The 16,923-nt window shown below is 44.9% G+C and overlaps 1 protein-coding gene across 1 annotated transcript in view; it reads right to left on the reverse strand.

Moving 5' to 3' along the window:
- Positions 1 to 2,213: 2,213 nt before the first annotated feature.
- The window catches only part of LOC131690804 (cytochrome P450 307a1), a 377,105-nt gene continuing 362,395 nt past the window's right edge, over positions 2,214 to 16,923 (reverse strand). The window contains exon 3 of the mRNA XM_058976833.1: positions 2,214 to 4,550. Within this exon, the coding sequence (XP_058832816.1) occupies positions 3,298 to 4,550 (1,253 nt within the window). The 3' untranslated portion in view covers positions 2,214 to 3,297. The remainder of the gene's footprint in view (positions 4,551 to 16,923) is intronic.

Below are 16,923 nucleotides of genomic sequence, written 5' to 3' on the forward strand. Positions count from 1 at the left end.
AAGGAGCAATGCGACGTGACAATCGAGCGGGCCTCTATGCGTTTTAGAGAGGGACCCTCTGGCACCCAAGTAGCCTACCTCAGGCTACTGAAGGCGGATGCCAAAAACGTAACCGAGAAAGGTAAGCTGAAGATCGGCTGGTCGGTATGCCCAATTAGCATACCCCAACCGCCTTCAATGGATAGGTGCTATCGGTGCCTAGAATCCGGCCATAAAGCATACGAATGCAAAGGCATAGATAGGAGCAAGCTATGTCGTCGCTGCGGCGAGGAGGGGCATAAAGAGCGGGGGTGCACTAAGGCATATAAGTGCCTTATCTGCACCGCTAAGAAGCAAGCCCATAAACATGCTATGGGTGGACCTTCGTGTCCCTTCGGCGAGTTAAATAAGAAGAAGCCGTGAGAGTCACACAGCTAAATCTTAACCATTGTGCAGCAGCCCAACAGCTGCTGTGGCAGTCGGTCTCGGAGTCGAGGACAGATGTCGCCCTCTTATCAGACCCGTACCGCATCCCTGCCGGCAACGGCAATTGGGTGTCGGACGTACAAATAGCAGGGGTCAAGCGCCAATGGAGGCGCTTGCGAAACTCGACGCTGTGTTAGCCAATAATGGCTCCGCTAGCACAGTTCGTAGAAACGGGGTGGAGGCATGGATTGACGTAACATTTGCCAGCCCGAGTCTGGTTCCAGGCATGGAATGGAGGGTAGACGAGGGCTACACCCATAGCGATCACTTAGCAATCTGCTTTAGGATCAACTATGGTGTGCAGCATCTGAGAGAGGAAGATCCCTGTCAGGTACGCGGGTGGAAGTCCAATCACTTCGACAGCGAAGCTTTCACCGCGGCCCTGGGACTGGAGGCCAACACCGACAGTCTAAGCGGGGATGCGCTGGTAGCTGTTCTATCACGCGCGTGCGACGCCACTATGCCGAGAAAAGCCCTGCCAAGAAACGGCAGATGCCCGGTATACTGGTGGAGTGCCGATATTGCAGCTCTACGGTCAGCCTGTCTCAGAGCTAGACGTAGGATGCAAAGAGCTCGCACCGAGGAGGTAAGAGCGGACCGCCGTGAAGTGTTTCGAGCTGCGAAATTGGCTCTTAATAAGGCCATTAAGAGCAGCAAGAGAGCGTGTTTCGACAACCTGTGTGAGGGTGCCAACGCGAATTCGTGGGGTGACGCCTACAGGATCGTGATGGCTAAGACCAAAGGGGGCTCTTTACCCCCCGAGCGGTCACCGACCGGTTGGCGAGGATCATCCAAGTACTCTTCCCGTCTGGTCTCCTGCGCCGCAAGGCATTGTGGGTGCGGCCGAAATGGTGGCCCCGGAGACGAATGAAGAGTTACTCGCGGGCCTGATGGAACATGTTCAGGCTAGCTAGGCAGAGATGCCTTGACGAGTGCCGTTTTCCTGATAGATGGAAAAGTGGATCGGCGTAGAGTGAGAGTGAGTGAGTACATTAAGTACTGCCATCTCCCCAGAAGTAAAGCCGGAAGGTAGTTCCTGGGGGGAAAAATGGCGAAGCCCAATGGAGTTTAGTCGGTATGTGACCCCCTGGTCGACCCCGACACGCCAGTACACTTCCGTGTGGTAGCTTGGCAACTACTAAGTACGTGTACTGGGTAAGTGCGTAACTGCATTCTCCATAAATCAAGGGTGGACTTGTACAAAAATCGACCGAGACTCGACGCAGAGAGCCCCTCCCGTCCACGCACACATGATTCCTTGGTACAAAACCCTTACAAAAGTGACAATTTCGAGCGAACCTAGAGCGACTCGGTTCCTGAACCGAGATCAGCATTAAATTTACTTCAGTAAACAAATCCGCACGAAAGTTTTTGACGTTTTACCACTGAGAACTGACATACAAGTAAACTTTTCAACTTGTGTAAGAAAAATAACTGTCGCTTTGAAATGACAACAGCAAGTAGACACTTGCCACTGGTCGGCGCTTCGATCGGCCAGCAATCACTATACGGGACTTGTAAGCAAACTTGAATACAATGGTGACTCACGCATGCAAACCTGTATGCGATGGTGATTTTCAACGTATTTTCATTTAAATGTTTACACAGGTTTTTCGGGAAAGTTTGTTCTAGCTTATATGTCTGTTCTCTGTGGTTTTACATAGCGACGCCTACTTGGATTCGTGTCATCGATATCAATAATAAATTGATTTAAGGAATGAATTAGATTTATTACTCTTCATATTTCACATTATCGCAAAAAAAAACTTTCGTTCCAATTCACTACACTGTAAACAGATTTCGTTCTGGACCATTTCACCATCGATTCGGCATATATTCCGAACAATCAGATTCAGAATCTAATTTCAAACTTTTACCCTAGAAATAAAATACAACACGCAATCTCGTTTGCCTTCTTCTTCTTCTCTCACTGAGTAGATTCCCTATACGCACACACACGCTCAAGCATGCGAGCGAGCATGCTCGGAGTTAATTTAGTGTTTTGTTGCTTTTTGTTAAATAATTTTATTTCGTATAACGTAACCGACACGCACTCTCCAGGCGGGATAAATTCAGCGACCTAATACTATGATTCGGATGAAGCCGAGGATGGGGTAATTAAAAAAAAGTAGAGGATCAAGCTGCAAAAAACGAGTATCATTTCGGTAGAGTGCGTGCGAATTCAGTCTTAGCTCTTATATAAAAAAGTCCTCTTTTCTCTGGCGGCTATCAAATATTAAACTTCTTTACCTAATCTGGAATGTAACCTTTTAACAAAAAGTAGCTATAATACGATTTTCTATTGTGTAAATGCAGGCATACTGATTTGTTTGCGAAGGAATAATAATAACCTACCTATCTATCTACCTAACTAACTACCTACCTATATGCCGCAAAGAGATACAAATTCGTGCTCAAAAATGTCACTTCTTTCTCTTGCTCTAGTCTCACGCGCCTGTAAACTTTGCTACTACTACTACTGCTACTCTAGGATTTTATATATGTTTTATAAAAACGAAACTCTTTTTTTATTCTGCGGTACGTCCCAAACAGTTTCGACCCCCTTAATCGGAAACACAGAAATGTCGTCGAAAGTATCCAAGTTGGCTACGACGGGTAGGTCCTACGCGACTAATAAGGATTCTCGGCATGCTAGATGGGTTTCCAGTTTGCAGAGCAAACAAAAATGCTAATAATACTAGTTCTACTGTTATTATTACTACTACTACTACATACTAGAGAGCGCCACGTGGGATAGAATAATTTAGTTGGAAAGGAAGGGAAACTTTTCCGATAGGAAACTATTTACAACAGGGTTGCCCTCGATTACGTTCAGAGGTGCGTGCGCTGTGTGAAAGCTAGCGGGTATGTGTCCGGCGGAACGGCTACGCAAGCCGGGTTCATTTTAATCCGGGTGGGATCGTTCGTTCCGACGTCGTACTTTTGCAGGATGTTTGCTAGGATGATGAAACTGAAACCCCGGACCAGATTCTGTCCGATGCAGGTTCGCTTGCCGATGCTGAACGGTAGGAAGTGAGGAATGTTTTTCTTCACCCGCAGGATCTGTTTCTGGTTCTCGTTGGAGGCGTTTATGTTGTTGTTTTTGATGATACTGTTCAGATCCTGTTTGGCGGTCGGGGATCCGACTAGATCCGATCGGATCTGAGCCATGGTGGCGCTTTCGATGAACCGTTCCGGGTTGAAGCGTTTCGGTTCGTCCCAGTACTTTTCGTTGGTGTTCAGGTCATAGTTGTTGATGAAAACGATGGTGTTTTTGGTTACTCCGTAACCGGCGATGCAGGTGTCCTCGGTGGCGACGTGTGGTACGATAGGGGATGAGGAATATCGCAGAACTTCGAAGATGGTGGCGACGGTGAAGGGCATACTTTCGGTGTCGTACAGGGTAACGTTTCGTTGGCCCTTTTCCGTCACGTGATCAATTTCCTGTTGAATTTTCGTCCCGATTTCCGGATGTTTGGCGACGTATCCGAGCGCTAGCATAACCAGATTACCGATAGCCGAGTGACCTCCGATGAAATCTTCCAACATGTACATAATGGTGTCACGGCTTACGGCCGGATCTTCTCGGAGACTTTTCAGCAGAGCATCGGTAAAATCCCGTTCCGGTTCGTCTTCTCCAAAGTTCTGCTCCCGTTCGTTGATGATTCGCTCCAGAATAAAGTCCCGGATATCGACCGACCAGCGGCTGAGTTTGTTCATGTGTTTGTGATAGAAGGGAGCCAACCAGGGCATGAAGTCGACGGCGTAGCCTTGATTGATTTCCCAGAATATTTCGTCGAAGTTACGCACCATCTGCCGGAAGCCTTCGTCACTGTACTCGAACCGAACCGAGCACATGTACTCGCTGAACATGTTCGCGCAAGCCTGCATGATCAATGGTTTCACCTTGAAGTCCTGCCCCGGAATCACCTCCTCGTCCAGCTGGTCCATGAACCGGTGCATCTCCATGACACCGACGTCGCTCATCTTCTGATAGTAGCTGGAGGCGTCACTCGGCGAGCAGTGCTTGCGGGCAAGGTTGCGACGTTTCTGCTGCAGTGCGGACCAATCACACAAAGCAAGGGCTGAAAAAAGAGAAGGAAGAAGAAAAAAAATGACAAATTAATATTCCTTCCAATCGAAGCGAGAAGTCGGCCAGCAGGACATAAGGAAGTCTGTTCGTACGCGCATTGGGTCAATATTGGCGGGGATTTTTTTTTGTTCGCAAACTCGTGATCGTCGATTGAAATTGATTTATAAACAAATCTCGTGCATATTGAAAACCCCCGTACCAAGAGAACCAACTACTCAACGGCGTCTCAAGGGCAATTTTATTCTTTACCCTACTACAAATCCCGCTCTCCCACCTCACTCGCACGATGAACCCTAACTAATCGACAACAGATCTCTGTGAAGTGCGTATGCAGATTTATTTATCGACAAACAGCGCCGCGATGTACCGGCTGTCATGGATCACGCGAGTCCTTCGATTTTTGACAAGTCGCGAAAATCTCAAACGACAAGCCACCACAGCCGACTAGATTCCACCTGCTAACCTAAAGCGGCATCCAGTAAAGAACTATTTTATCCAGTGTACGTGTGTGTGTGGTCGAACGACGGTCAGCAGGAAGAAGCAGACGAAGAAGAAAACTGCCAATTTTTCGTACATTTGCCGTATTTGGGGGTCAAGTTCACACCGCATCCTTGGCCGTCGTCGTCGTCGTCAACGACGACGACGACTGGTTGTCTACAAAATACCAAATGATATTCAGACCAGTAGGCTACCACTGTCGTCATGGTGGGTGCGTGCGTCATCATCGCATACCACCGGCGGTGGTGTGACAGATGATTGCGGAAGTTCATCAGTGGTGGCGCGTGCAACTCTTTCGCTGCTGGCGCTCACGAGACCTCGCCGAAGGTTGACAGTTTTATGTAACATGTCGCGCGGGGGAGCCTACTTTGTCGGAGAGTCGGCACGATGTCAAAAACCGGTTGGTTTTGTTTATTTATTCTGCGTGCGAGACAGTTGTTTTTTTTTTTCGTTTCGTAGTCGATTCACAACGGATCATTAATCGGTCATATGCTGATTGTAGTTTTCTACGTGTTTTGGGTGTTGGATTTGCGTTCGATGCGTCCGGTCATTAGTCGGTCTTGCACTTCTGGCGGGGTAGTGGCTTGCGCTTCCTGGACGGAGGTCGTGAGGATGTACGCCGGAAGAATACCTGACGTTAATTTGCGATGGAAGCATCGCGAAATATTGTCAGTTGTCATGGTAACAAAAGGTAAACATTTTCAGTTCTAATATATTCGATCGAAATATCCGATCGAATGGAGGATTTCACACACGGGCTCCCGGCTTATTTTTGTGTGTGTGGAAAACCACTTGATCGGTGTAATTAGAAGAGCTGCTTGTTAGAAATCGAAACCGAAAATTACACCTCGGCGAAACCCGTCAGTCAGGTTGGTCTGCAATCAGCTGAATCTGGTCCGGTATTCATGAGCAAGCAGCAGCAGACCGATTATGCTACTCGAATTTGCTTCCGAAAATTATCCTTCGCCGCCTTGAGAATTATAATGCCTTGCTTCCTCCAGTACTGGATTGGACTGGTAGACGACGGGGAGGGGAGGGAAGAGTTAGACCACATGCAAGGAAGCCCCAATTAGAACCATCCCGTCATTTCCAGAAACCGGCCTCGGCACCAGACGGTCTCTGTCTGTTCCACCACCACAAGCACCATTACCGCGCACAGCTGTGGTCTGCCGCATCAGCAGCAGAGAGCGAAACCCTGAGAGACGGGGGGAGAAAATACACTTATAATGCTAATGTAAACAAAATTAACGGCTTATTTCCTCGCCTGAGGAAATGTAGGTTATCTGTTTCCATTTAACTTTTGTACGATCATGTGAGGAGGCCGGTGCATGCGCTGGTGTGTGTGGGGGTGCTGAAGGAACTTGTTATTAAAGAAATCATCCATTCATTGGGCAATTCATTCATTCATTCATTTAAACATCTACGGAAACGAAATCGAAGATTACATAAATTAGGTGAGTGGAACATGGCAAATATTTCCTGATAATAATACAAATTGTGTAATTCCAGAGACATCAGCGGAGTTCCAGTGACGAAGAGATAAGAGCGCCACCAACCTTCAAGTCATGATGCAAATCGACGACATCTATCAGCGAACAATAGTACTGCTTATATGTGTTCCTTTGTGGCATAAATGGCAGAGCAAAGCTTTGGTACCACACTTCTTCAAAAAAAAAATAGAAATAGCACCCAAAAAGAAATTGTTACTAAATTATTCATTTTAGAAATATTAAAAACAACATCTTTTCTATTTTTCAGCGATTCTGTTGAAGTTACAGTTGAAGTGAAAGATGGAGCAAAGTGTACATTGTTCGGAAACGGAGCGGATTTGGATAAAGAAACTGGAGAAATCAAAGAGGGATATTTCTCATTACCAAGGAATATTCAAAACTATTATTTTTAAATCACGTCCACCGACTGGAAGCTCGTGGAACGAATTCCTGAGAAATTGTCAAGAATTGAACTTTGGTAATGCTTAGTGAGCGATGGCTTGTGTCATCCAGAACTGTTCAGAGAAGACGTGTGGAAAAGTTCCAAAGTTCGCTGAAAAGAGGATCTGAAGTGGGTCGGTACCGAATGTTGTGACCAAATGACGAAACAACCTATGGTCGGATAAGATGAAGGTAACATGGAGGACGATCTGATCGGATACTTCAATATATCACCAAAATACTCAAACAAAGTTTGTCCTGTTTCCTGAATCAAGGATATTGTTCCATTTGCAGAGGAGGACATTCCTTCGAATTGATAGTTTGTGCAGCACAATGCTTTAAAGCATCCCATTCGGAGCACGAAAAAAGATCATTGTCCGCAAGAATCGTTAAAAAAGTCAATCGAACCGAATACAACGAAACAAAGAAGAATTATGAAGCAAGGTGCGTCATCTGTCCTAATTTAATCCTGCGGTACTTTGGTTTAGTGAAGATCTAGAAACAATTGCTCTTCCAAGTAACATTGATAGTGGCAAGCTCCTATCCAGCTACTAGTACCTTTAGGTATCCGTCCTTGATTTCAACGATACACGAACGATTCAAAGTGGCTGGGGTATGAGCAACCTTAATAAGAATCGATATCCAACCTCAGTGGGACAGTGCGTACTCCATACGTTGCTTACCATCATAACCGCAGAATGAAGCCACGGAATTTTGGTCAAGGGATCGCCCGAGGAGGGTGCCCCAGTATGGGGCACAATGCGAACGAACAGAGACTAGAAGTAGGCCAGCATATACAACACACAGGAAGTTATTGCTACACCGATGAGGAATGTTTTAACTAAAAAACGGCAGTCGTTCATTGTTATGGGAACATAACGGCATCGCATCATGTGGACGATGGGGGTATGCAAAATTCGTAATCCACACCTACTGTCTTTGCACAGTGCTAACCGACAGGAGTGGATGATCTCAGATATTCGAAATGCTCCCAGAGTTTGTCGGACGTATGAATCAAAACACGAAGCGTAAAACCATATGCTCACCAAATTTGGGTCAGCAGAAAATGCAGAGAGAGCTGAACAGAAGGAACAGTAGTGCAAGCGATTTATCGAGGCGATGTTCTGTATGGTAGAGCGCGTCTTTCGCGAGTGAGGGCCGCGAATCCGTGGCGGTGGTGGGAGTTCCTGCGGGTGAAGTCCCATCAATGCCAGAAAACCCACGCGTTGATCTGCACCTACTGTGAGACATTCTTCAATACAGATGAAGCTGTTGCGCAGTATCGTGACTAGGAAGCAATATCGCGCCACAAGCTCCCGCAACTGCAGAATTCTTACAAGTTTATCTGCGTCCTTCAGGTCATGAACGGCAACGTTCTGCAAATTCAGCCTTTACAGACCCAAAAAGATCAGCTGTTGATGTTGATCTGTGCTGAAGTATCAACCATAACAGAAGAAGGCAAGTACTTCCATGACAGGAGTATGGAGAATCGGATCGCGAAAAATATAGATACGACAAACGATCGGCGAAAGGTCTACCGGATGTGGACGATATCACTAGCTTCCGGACCGGGTTTTTTTCGAGTCTCGTACAACAAAATGCGGGACAACCGTGGATAAAGCGCGAGGATAAAGGGGCAGACGAAGAAATTGACGAATTGCCGGCTGCCACTATCGAAGCCATTGATGTACGTGAGACTACGCGGCACCTTAGAAACTGGTAGACTCCACGATTGTTTTGTGTTGCACGATCCACCCATATTGCCGAGTTTCATCACCCGTGGTACCACTACCACTACCGACTGCGGAATGGATGTAAAAAGCTGTACACGGTGCTCACTACCACCAGTTGAAGTAGCCTTTGGGAATATCAGAGAGAGAGATCGTGTAGTCACCTCGATTTTTCCATCTTCCATAGACACGGGGATCTAGATAGCTAATAGGTTGAAATATATTAGTCTCCCCCTATCACACAAAAGGTCAAGGGATCAACCGACAGTGGGACAGACCGGGACAACCAGAAGGAGGAAAAGGTACTCTTCCAACTCCGGGTGGGGCACACTAGGATGACCCACACACACACACCATCTCCAGTGTCCCAACACAAGAATGAAAATCATGCAACATCCGCCTCTTCGTCGAATACCTCTGCAATTGCGACGAGCTCGAGGGTCTTCGGCGGCAATACGGTTTGGTGGGATCTGAACGGGACATATTAGCCAACGACCCGGTCCAGTAGGAGGTAATCCAAAAGACGCCGGCCAATGCGACAGTAATAAATCAACACCAACAAACAAACGAGGGCCTTCTGCCTTGTGTAGGGAGCATCCAACTACCCTCGAAGTTCCTAGAACAACATCCCAACGACAATTATGAAGTACCACCAATGGATCCCCTGCCACACCACCCCGGCGTTGGAGATGTCGCCCAGGGCCCAACACTGCTCGACGGTGTACGGCCAGTAGGACATAAGGCCGAATGGTCATTAGGCCGAACGGCCAATCGGCCGGAAGACACAAGGTCGAATAAACCAAACCCCGTACACAAGAACTAGAGCGATGTAGAAACCGATGGTACAGTACATGTACATATATTCAACAAGTTGTCGCTTTTAAAACTTCGTTACATCCCGAAATAATAAAATTGGCAATTGTCTAATAGGGCTGGCTGGATATAATTTCTGAAGGTCAAACCGCCTGACAATTTCAGGAAGTAATCGACGATAAAAGAGACAATAAAGAGCTTGAGGGAGACCAAAAAAACGCGGTTATTGGCGTCGGATTGTCGACAAACTATTGGGAGAAAAATCGATGAGCTCTCTGGAGCACTGCCCGACGCATGCGAAACAGTGAAGTTCTCGTTTGTTCTTTTGTCATTCAGCAATAGTGCCACCGGGGGTTAGGCAGAATCAAATGCAACTTGGTGAAGAATCTGACAGACTCAACCGAAAGACGTTTGCTGTGGTTCTTAAGGGATACATTTTTTTACAAAATACTAGACAAATTAGCCTCCGATCACAACTCGTATCGGTCGATTGAAATGCTGGCCTATATCGGGAATTCTTCGAAAAATGGCTTACTACCAGATACACAGTACGGCTTCCGCAAAGGCAAAAGGAAGAACGAAGGCCTTGCGTTGACCGGAATACCAAATTCCCTATGCTCATAAAGGTCAGATAGGCACAGTCTCCTTGGATGTTACTTGCAGAAGATACACCAGCATAATCGTTCGCCTACTTTGACCAATTTTTTTGCTCAATTTGTTGTCCGATTAGCACATGTATTTTAATCAAAGATAGTTTAACGAAAAGTTGTCCCCAATTTGACACACAATAACCGACGAACTTGTGCCACCCAATTACAATTTAAACAATCAGATTACTTCTCCTATATTGAGCGCATTCGTCTCACCAACTCGTGGTACGAAAAAAAAACACCAAAACCGGCAGAACCAAAGAAGCAAGCAATCTGATCGCAGTCAGGTTTTTTTTTGCTGCAAGTGCTGCATTTGTACTTATTGAGTATGGGTAGGCGCTAGAACAAATGGAAGAAAGGTGTGCGAAGCGGCACACTGAAGTAGAAGAGGCACGATAGAAAAAATGCAATTAATGCACATTGTTCCAGATTTCAATTACACATACACACGTGAAAATAGAAACGACTCAGTCACAAGCAAGCGGGGAGCGGTTCGAGGCAGCACCAAAAACAACAACAACAAAAACAGATGCTCCCCTCATACAGCAATAGTAGGCGCTGGTTGCGATAGTGCATTTGAAATTGTTGTTTTGGCACCTGTTGACTAGCTACCGTTCTGTCGACAGGTTCTTCAAGCCGTTAATTGCCAGCATTCACCGTAGTTTGCTGATCGGTTCAAGTTTTGCCCCATAGTATGGGAGTTTGGCGCGCAAAAATAAAACCGAACCGATTGTTTTGTCTTTCGGAACCTATGGAGGGCAATATTTTGCGCAAGGTTTTCCGGCACCAAATAAACAAAGAACACCTCATATAGGGTCATAATATGTATGCCGTACGATGGGAGAGTGCATGAACCTGCATTAACCCGGTGCCGATTGGTAAAACAAAATTTGTTGATATTATTTTCTGTTGGTTTCAATGAATGTCGGCTGATTTCCGTTGAAGCGGGGCCCGCCTCGGGTTACGCGGTTGTTCGGGGAAGGGTGCGGGGTTCTTAACCGTTTTGCGGGTATTATTGCTGAACAGGTCCGAACATGTTGCTGTCGAAAGTTTAGATTTCCAATAGTAAGTTATTACCTGAGACACTCGCTTAAGTTCAAAATTTTTTAACTTGCAGGGAAGTACTCTTGCACCTCTTATCTCTGGCAGGAATATTAAAGACGAACGCTTCCTAATTGTATGTCAAGGTCATAGGTGGAAAGACAAATACATTATTCCATGGAACTCTTGCTCTCTACCAAATCGAAAAGAGGTCATTTAACCGGCGGAATACTCTCACGACACCTACGTCCAAACGGGCTGTGCCTTTCCCCCGTGAATCATTGAACATCGGCTACCTTTCGCAGTCTTCAGCGATCAATCGAACGACGTGCCACTTTCGCTTTCAACCAACCAATCAGCCAATCAAACTGACATTTTGAGAGCACCGGCAATCGATCGTCCGGCACAAACAAACCCACGCACACACACACGTACACAACAAAAGTGGTTCACTTTCATTCAGGTCTCAGTACTGAAAACCGCACTAATCACGATCGAACGGGGTGTGGACCGCTCTCGTGATGCAAATCTTTCTCCCGCGTGGTCGCTAAAAACCGCGCTAGGCTCTCCGCGTTCCCCTTCGTACCCTTCTGTGACCACCACTGACTCATCGGCGATTCGAGCATCACCGTCGCGCCGAGCCCAATGGGAAAGGTGATTTTGTAGCACAACGACGTCACGCCATCATCAGTCACACGAAATAAGTTTCTGGGCCACGGGAGAAAGTGAAAACTTACGCGGGCGAAGAAGATATTACCGAGCGATTAAGTCCGAAAGTCTGTGCGGTTGGCGGAAAAGCTGCACGATTTGATCGATCGGAGCACTCGATCGGCGTATTTGCTTTGCCGGTGTGCTCAATTTCAAGCGTGGCTGGGTTGGAGGAGCAGTAGGCGGTGTTTTTGCGGCGGTTACCAGCTCAGGCCCTTTTGCAAATTTGGGTGAGAGTTTTGCGTTAGTGCGCGTAGGAGGCTGTGTGTTTTGTTATTTTTTCGTCGTTGCTGGTCACTAAAATCATGCAATTTCGATGTTGGATGTTCGTCTCTTGTTTGCCGGACATATTTTGTCGCTTTTATAACTGTATTTTTACTGGATGGATTTGTTATCAAGTTTAAAAGAAATGAGAAGCATCGTATATCATTCAGACCAAGTCTGTCAGGAAGGGCTATGGATTAGTGCTGAACGGTTTCGGTTAGTGTACCGGATCAGACTTTAAATCGATTGGAGCAAGCATAGGTTTTACGATGGTTTCAGCTTTTGATTCTTTTCCTTTCAAACCCTTTTTGAAATCCATGACCAACTTCTTACTACCTTTCAACTAGTTGAGTAAAAATACTCGAATATCCGAGTACATAGTAGGCTAGATAAAAATGACATTTTGCTTTCGTGTTTACCAATTTCTGTGATTCTCGAAGATAATATTATATTTTTGCATCCTAGTGAATCAGTTCAGGATTGATAGGTGTCTGGAAAATCTACCGAATCTTGTAAAGAAAACTGTGCACTTAGTTGATGATCTATTGAAGATATCCGGAAACCGAATCATCAGCAAAACAGTGTCCGTAGTGGCAAGGTAAACTGTCGGTCCAGGATACTTTGACGGATAAACTGACAAAAGATATTTCTATTATAGAGGTTTAACCGTAAGTTCATTCGCTTCTTTTCTCGAGTTTCTTGGAAAAAATCTAACCCTATGTACGGTGTTGGGAATGGATTCCAGGTGAGCTGCATACAAGACAATCCATTTACCAACTCTATTTTCTCTTGAAAATTTGGGTAGAAGTAGTTTAGAGTGTATTGTTTACATTGCAGTTCTATCGCTGTCAGTTTTTCGAAAATTGGAAAAAATGGCGTCATCCAAAAAGCAACGTCGCGAACACCTGGAAAATCCTTTACTCTTTCATCGGGACACCGGAAAGTAACTCGAAATCGTGCAGTCAACGTTGAGCCGAATGATTAAACGTTACTACCAAACTCTGAGCATCAAACGGAAGAAGAAATGCGGTTAGAATAAATGTTCTATTCGCGATTAGGATCACAAGTGTGTAGTAAAATTCTTTGGTCAGGGATGTGGCCAAAAAATTGAATTTGGCTCCAAATCGTGACTAATGGCAAAATACGGTGGGAAAGTCTTATAGTCTCATCATGGATGACAATCTTCCCAAATGAACATCGGACACAATGTTCGGTCTGATTCTGTGCTCCTATTAAACCCACATTTTGTGTACGAACTCGAACACGCTATTTCGCACCAAAACACGTGCACATGTTGAACTGTTCTCGTGTACGCACACGGATGTTTGAACTAGAGTTTGAACATCGTTCGTTTGGGTTCGACGTTCGAGCTGAACATGTACATCGAGACGAAGCATGTTTGAGGTTGAACGCGTGCACGAAATTTTATACACAGACACAAACTTGTCGATGTTCATGGGAGGTCTGATGGATGATGAGACCTCCGTCAAGACGGACTTCCGGCAGCTTCCTGGGCTACTGTTCTTCAGCGCCCAGCACAAGTTTGGTGTTCGGGAGGAAGTAGAAACTTTCAAAGTTTTCCAAAAAAAAATACATGATTTGGCAAGCGATCTGCTGATGTGGCAAACGGAGTGCGCCATTCGTGACTACCGGGACTATGAACGGGGAGATCTACATCAAGGAGTGTCTACTGAAGCGTCTGCTTCCTGTGTTGGAGCAACACTAGGACCCTACGATCTCTGGCCGGATCTAGCTTCGTGCCACTGTTCAAATGTTGTTCTGGAGTGGTACTATTTATACCCAAATTATTGAACCCCGTCCCTCCCTATTTCGAGTATCTTGCGATGACAGCGGTGGGTGTCGGAGTATACATTCTTGAAGAAATCAACGAAGAGTTCAGCGTTAGATTTCACTATAACTACGAAACATCCTGTGGAATACGATGGCAGTGTTTGAATTTTTTGACACAGGACCAAAAAGACGAAGGAACATGTTTAACATTAGTCTTACCACGGTTATTAAATTCATGAAAAAGTAAGTTGCTGTTCCGACACGTAAAGTTGTTACAGGCTACCCAGTGATCGTAGGCTTTCTACAGACCTACATGTGAAGAACCGTTTACGAGCTTACCTTAGATTGTTGCAGAGTCTACAAAGTTCTGATTTCCACCTTTGTTGTTCACCAACTAGCAAACGACGGGTCTTTGCTATCGTTACAATCTCGTAAATAATGGCGTAGAGCTAGTATTAATAGTAACTGTAGCTTTCCAGTTTTATGGAAGTTGAACAAAAAATATTAAACGGGAATTCAAGGGTCTTTCGACCCTTGATGCTCATCGCACATTACTAACCGACCGTTGTACCTAGTATAAAGTGGGATTCTTTTACTAAAATAGATAGGCCCGCGTGTGTTCTTTTACCTGTGACACTAAGCGTACACGAAATTTGCAGTGTCCGGTTGTTTTGTCTAATTAAGAGTAACGCAACTTTGTCAAGATAACGCTGCATTCGAAAAATTAGCGAGTGCGATTGAGCTTGTGCCTCTTGCTCAACGAAATGAATAGATAGTTATGAGAACCAGGACCATCTGTTTTACGATAGCTCGGAGCCAAAAAATCCTCGATTCAGGAATGTCTCGCAGCCCCCCCCCCCTCCCTCCATTTCACGGTATACTAAGATGGAATGGTATACTTTCGACCCAAAAATAACTCGTAAACAACATTTCTGTGCGTGAGAACTGATAAAATGATACCCAGCCTTGACCGAGCTTAAAACACTATTGCTAGCATTAAATTCTTTACGATTGTGTATCATGTTTACATTCCCTATCGAAATGTGGAGATCGACGGCGTGGTTAGCGACATGGGTTTAACTGTTAATGTTGTGATGAAGAGCGAGGTTGGCCGTTTTTAGAACCTTGTCCTTCAACCAGTTAAAAAGCAATAGCACTCAATTTCGAATGAATAGGTCGGAAGGAGGAGGGGGTTGCTTCTTTAATCTTCGGCCATCACATCACATGATATGATATTCTTAGTATGTATAGTAGACTGGTTCAATTTTTGACTTTTAGCTCCACCAGGCTCTATTGATTCCTTTTATGGCCCTTAGTAATTGTGCAAATTTTGGTACCGATCGGTTGTGTCTACGGACCCTCTAAAAATTTCAAAGTTTATATGGAAGTTCGTATGAAAAATCGGTTCAAATTGAAAAATTCCTAAAAAATCACCTCATCAATCAATTCATGAGAACACTATATATATTCTTCAACTGAACACGTTCGTGGAACATTTCAAGTTTGTGAAAATTCGCTGAGAAAAGTTATAAACTAAAGAAGCAGCACGATTTCAAAACAAGTGGATTTTATTTTTATTTTATGGCAGATTTTCCATACTAATTTCCATATAAACTTTGAAATTTTTGGAGGGTCCGTAGACGCAACCGATTGGTACTAAAATTTGCACAATTCCTAAGGGCCATAAAAGGAATCAGTAGAGCTTGGTGGAGCTAAAAGTCAAAAATTGAACCAGTCTAATGTATAGCAAACATAAAGATGTGACCCAAGGTGCTAAAAGCGCACTAAAATCCTGTCAATCCTATTTTTATTGAATTATCTTCTCTAAATATATCACCAAGGGGCCGTTCATAAATGATGTCGCGTATTGATAGTTGGGGAATATCGTGACGTAACATGAATAACTGAGAAAGAAAACTAAAAATAAATTTTAGACGTACTAGTGGATCGGGGATAATAAAACCAACAGCAAATTTCAATATGCAACTTTTTTTCTTTTCTGCGAGAAATGGTCAAGGAATGACCCCTACACAAACATTAATTCAAAACGAATATCACGTAACATCGACGACAGAGCAGTGGGATTAAGGCCAAGTTCTCTTTGGGTTGTGCAAAACTGAGAAGCAACATCAATTTAGGCACAGAGAACAGACGTCCATCTCAACCGTAAAAGTTGAGAAAAAAATTTACGGCGCATACAAAGGAAATTAAAATGTTACCGTCTAGTGTGTGAGTTTTACTGAATTGACAGAGGACCACACAATTGATGTCCAAGTGACCGTCATAGTTATATTGTGTACTGTGTATATCCGGAGACGAACCATCCCACCGCATAAAAATCTCTTCATTTTGTGGTCGCATAGCCTGCTTGTGTCGAATCCTAGACCTATACCTGTCCTTCAATCCAACTCCGAAATATCTAAGGAAGTGTCGCTGAGTCGGTGGCTTTCCTTAAGTAGGTATTACATCAACATTTCTTACCCCATCCTAAGTATCGATGAAGATCGTCGTAGTCGGCAATGATGATTCTTGTGCTATTGGTTTACTGAACTTAAAAGAGATAAAGCTCCCGATAATTTACTTCGCACTCAATCGTAATAGCACTCAATCTCAAACGAATATGGGAAATGGTACCTGTTTCGTGCTACCTTCGCTGGATCTGTTCTACCAAGCTACTTGGAAATGGGAGGGGCCCGTCGACCTGTATGCTGGTTTGTACGGTGGGTCTGGAATTGTAACAACAGCAATCGCAGAAATACTCTTCCACCTATCTTCAAAAACCAAGACACCCTCTTGCCAACTGACTATAACGACACTTGTGAGGTGTATTTTTCGACTTCTCTTGCAAACATTAGAAAAAGACCAAATCTGCTCTTACCCCAGCTTCCTCCTAAGGACGCTAGGTTATCCCAAACAGGGGTGCAAAATAAAAACTATAC

Source organism: Topomyia yanbarensis, chromosome 1 (assembly GCF_030247195.1).
Source record: "Topomyia yanbarensis strain Yona2022 chromosome 1, ASM3024719v1, whole genome shotgun sequence".
NCBI lineage: Eukaryota > Metazoa > Arthropoda > Insecta > Diptera > Culicidae > Topomyia > Topomyia yanbarensis.